Genomic DNA, 2,111 nt, shown 5'->3' on the forward strand with positions numbered 1-2,111 from the left:
GGTTGTAGATCCCGTCGCGGCGGCCCTCGTCGCTCGTGCTATGCAGCTCCATGGCCTCGCCGAGGACGTCGCCACCCGTAGCATGCCGCGGTGCTCTCAGGTTCTTTGCGACGCCGACTCTGCGCGAGCCAGCACGGCTTTGCGGCCGCGAGGACGTTGCACTCGGCGAGGGCGCCTGTTGTGACGAGATCGGAAGCGTGAGATAGCGACGACTGCGCAGGCACAGAGTCGCAAACTGGCGGTACCGAGCGGCGATCTGGTCCTGGCCTGGAGCCGGGACGGACTCCTTGGCCGCTTTTGCGACGCTGTCCCAGGCCTGCGCCCGCTCTTTTCGGCATGGCTCGAGCACGAGACAAGTCGGAAAACCGCGACAACTTCGGCGGGCATTCACAGATTTTTACCACCTCGGAAGCAACGCCTGTGTGTTCACCGGTGCTAGAGAGTGTCGAAAAGGAGTCCACACTGCATTCATCGACATCAACGCGCCCCGCTGCGCCGCGCTACTCGCGAGAGCGGGAGGAGATTTGGGGAGATTGTCGGGAGATTTCCAAGATTGTCACCGGGGTGTGCGTGGGTAAGTCGTGCGTCCTACGTGCCAAGGCGATGTGCATGCTAGTCTGGCTCGTCCCAATACGCTCAGGGGGCCGAGAACAGCGCTCTGTCGCGCGCTACTTTCCGTGCTGCTGAGAGAGGCCCGGAGGGGCCCACCACGGCCCACGCTCGCCTCGGAAATGCAAAAAAATGCTCCCAGGCCCCCTCCCGCCCACCCCGCACACCTGCTTGACTGCTCCCGAGCCCCACGAGCCGAGGCGAGAAAGTTCGAATTAAAGTGCGGAGTTTGAACATGGTACTGGAACAAGCCAAATTTCAATTTATACGGCTCTTTACAGTTTACTCCAAAATGCCGTGACGACGTCTCCTAGTTAGTATGGGGAAAGAGCAAAGACGTACACGTACACGTAGACGAAAACTTCCCTCTGGCTCTGCCCTCTCCCCACTCCCCTATCTGTGACTGTCTGTAAATGCTCTTCACTCCCTGACAACAGGGCACCCAAGGCGCTCACCGCCGCTCAGGTGCGTGCGTCGAAGCGATAGCCGCTGCTGCGGGCGGCAAGCGCACAGGCACGCTGAGCAGGTAATGGATGCTATTGACCTCATTGTACTCGGCGCGCTCCGATCTCCACGGGCGGTAGCCTGCTGCGGCGGCGGAAGCCAAGAGCTGTGTCTGCTTGAGCGTATGCTTACCAGCCTTGTGCAGCTCGAGAGCCAGCTGCGGCGCACCACTGTGCAGCAGGGCCTCCAGCACCCCCGGCTGCTTCTCAGCCCCTTCGATGTCCACCTTCACAACGCTTGGCGTGCGGCCCACTCGCGCCACAATCGAATCGAGAGACAGGAACTCTGCTGTGGGAGCTCTCTTTATGGTGCGGCTCATGCGATGCTGCGTCCACCAGTTGCGCAGCGTGCCATTGCGGTCGCGCGCGGCTAGGCCGAACGGGTGGAAGCGCACATTGGGGAGCGAGAGCGCACCTGGAGAGGTCGTGGCCGTGCCATTGGCCAGCAGGCCGCGCGTCTGTGCTCGAAACGCTTCCAGAGTGTCCTGCGTGCGGGTCGCGGCTTTTCCATAGAGCGCCGCCCACGCGGCCGCGCTACCGCTCAGAACCTCCACAACCTGGGGCGTGGGGTCGAACATGTGCACCTCGCACCACGGCAGGCGAGTGGCAGCATCCAAGTCGAAGGCTGCATCAAAGCCGACGCCAAAGGAGAAGATCACACAGCGGTCCCGCACGTGCATCGCGCGGCGGTCCACGCACAAGGTCCAGCCGCCGTCACCCGCGCCACCGAAGCGGCGCTGCTTGGCGCAGAGGGCGGTGAGAGACATGAGATGTCTGCTGGTGAACCAGTTACTACTCGCACGGCGTGCGCGGCAGCGAGCAGCGGAGCCGCCGTCTGAAAAAAATATTACGCGAGGATCAACTTTTTGAAAAAATCTCAGGCGTGCTTCTCACAGTACATGCACACCCACAACCGGTGCGTCATCCGAAACGCGCACGTCACCCCCAGACGCGAGCCTCTACGCCCGCTGCGCCGCCGCCGCCGAGGAGGCCACATGC

The 2,111-nt window shown here is 62.5% G+C and overlaps 2 protein-coding genes across 2 annotated transcripts in view; one reads left to right on the forward strand and one right to left on the reverse strand.

The window, feature by feature from the left end:
• EMIHUDRAFT_123128 (hypothetical protein) overlaps positions 1-206 on the forward strand; it is a gene marked incomplete at both ends in the record, with an annotated part of 5,128 nt that extends 4,922 nt beyond the window's left edge. The window contains one exon of the mRNA XM_005782965.1: positions 101-206. Within this exon, the coding sequence (XP_005783022.1) occupies positions 101-206 (106 nt within the window). The remainder of the gene's footprint in view (positions 1-100) is intronic.
• A 717-nt stretch (positions 207-923) lies between these two features.
• EMIHUDRAFT_123129 (hypothetical protein) lies at positions 924-1,879 on the reverse strand (the record flags this gene model as incomplete). Its single annotated transcript, XM_005782966.1, has 2 exons — positions 924-1,036; positions 1,246-1,879. 2 exons carry the CDS (start codon positions 1,877-1,879, stop codon positions 924-926), a joined length of 747 nt encoding a protein of 248 aa, XP_005783023.1.
• Positions 1,880-2,111: the final 232 nt, after the last annotated feature.

Source organism: Emiliania huxleyi, assembly GCF_000372725.1.
Source record: "Emiliania huxleyi CCMP1516 chromosome Unknown EMIHUscaffold_1837, whole genome shotgun sequence".
Lineage (NCBI taxonomy): Eukaryota > Haptophyta > Isochrysidales > Noelaerhabdaceae > Emiliania > Emiliania huxleyi.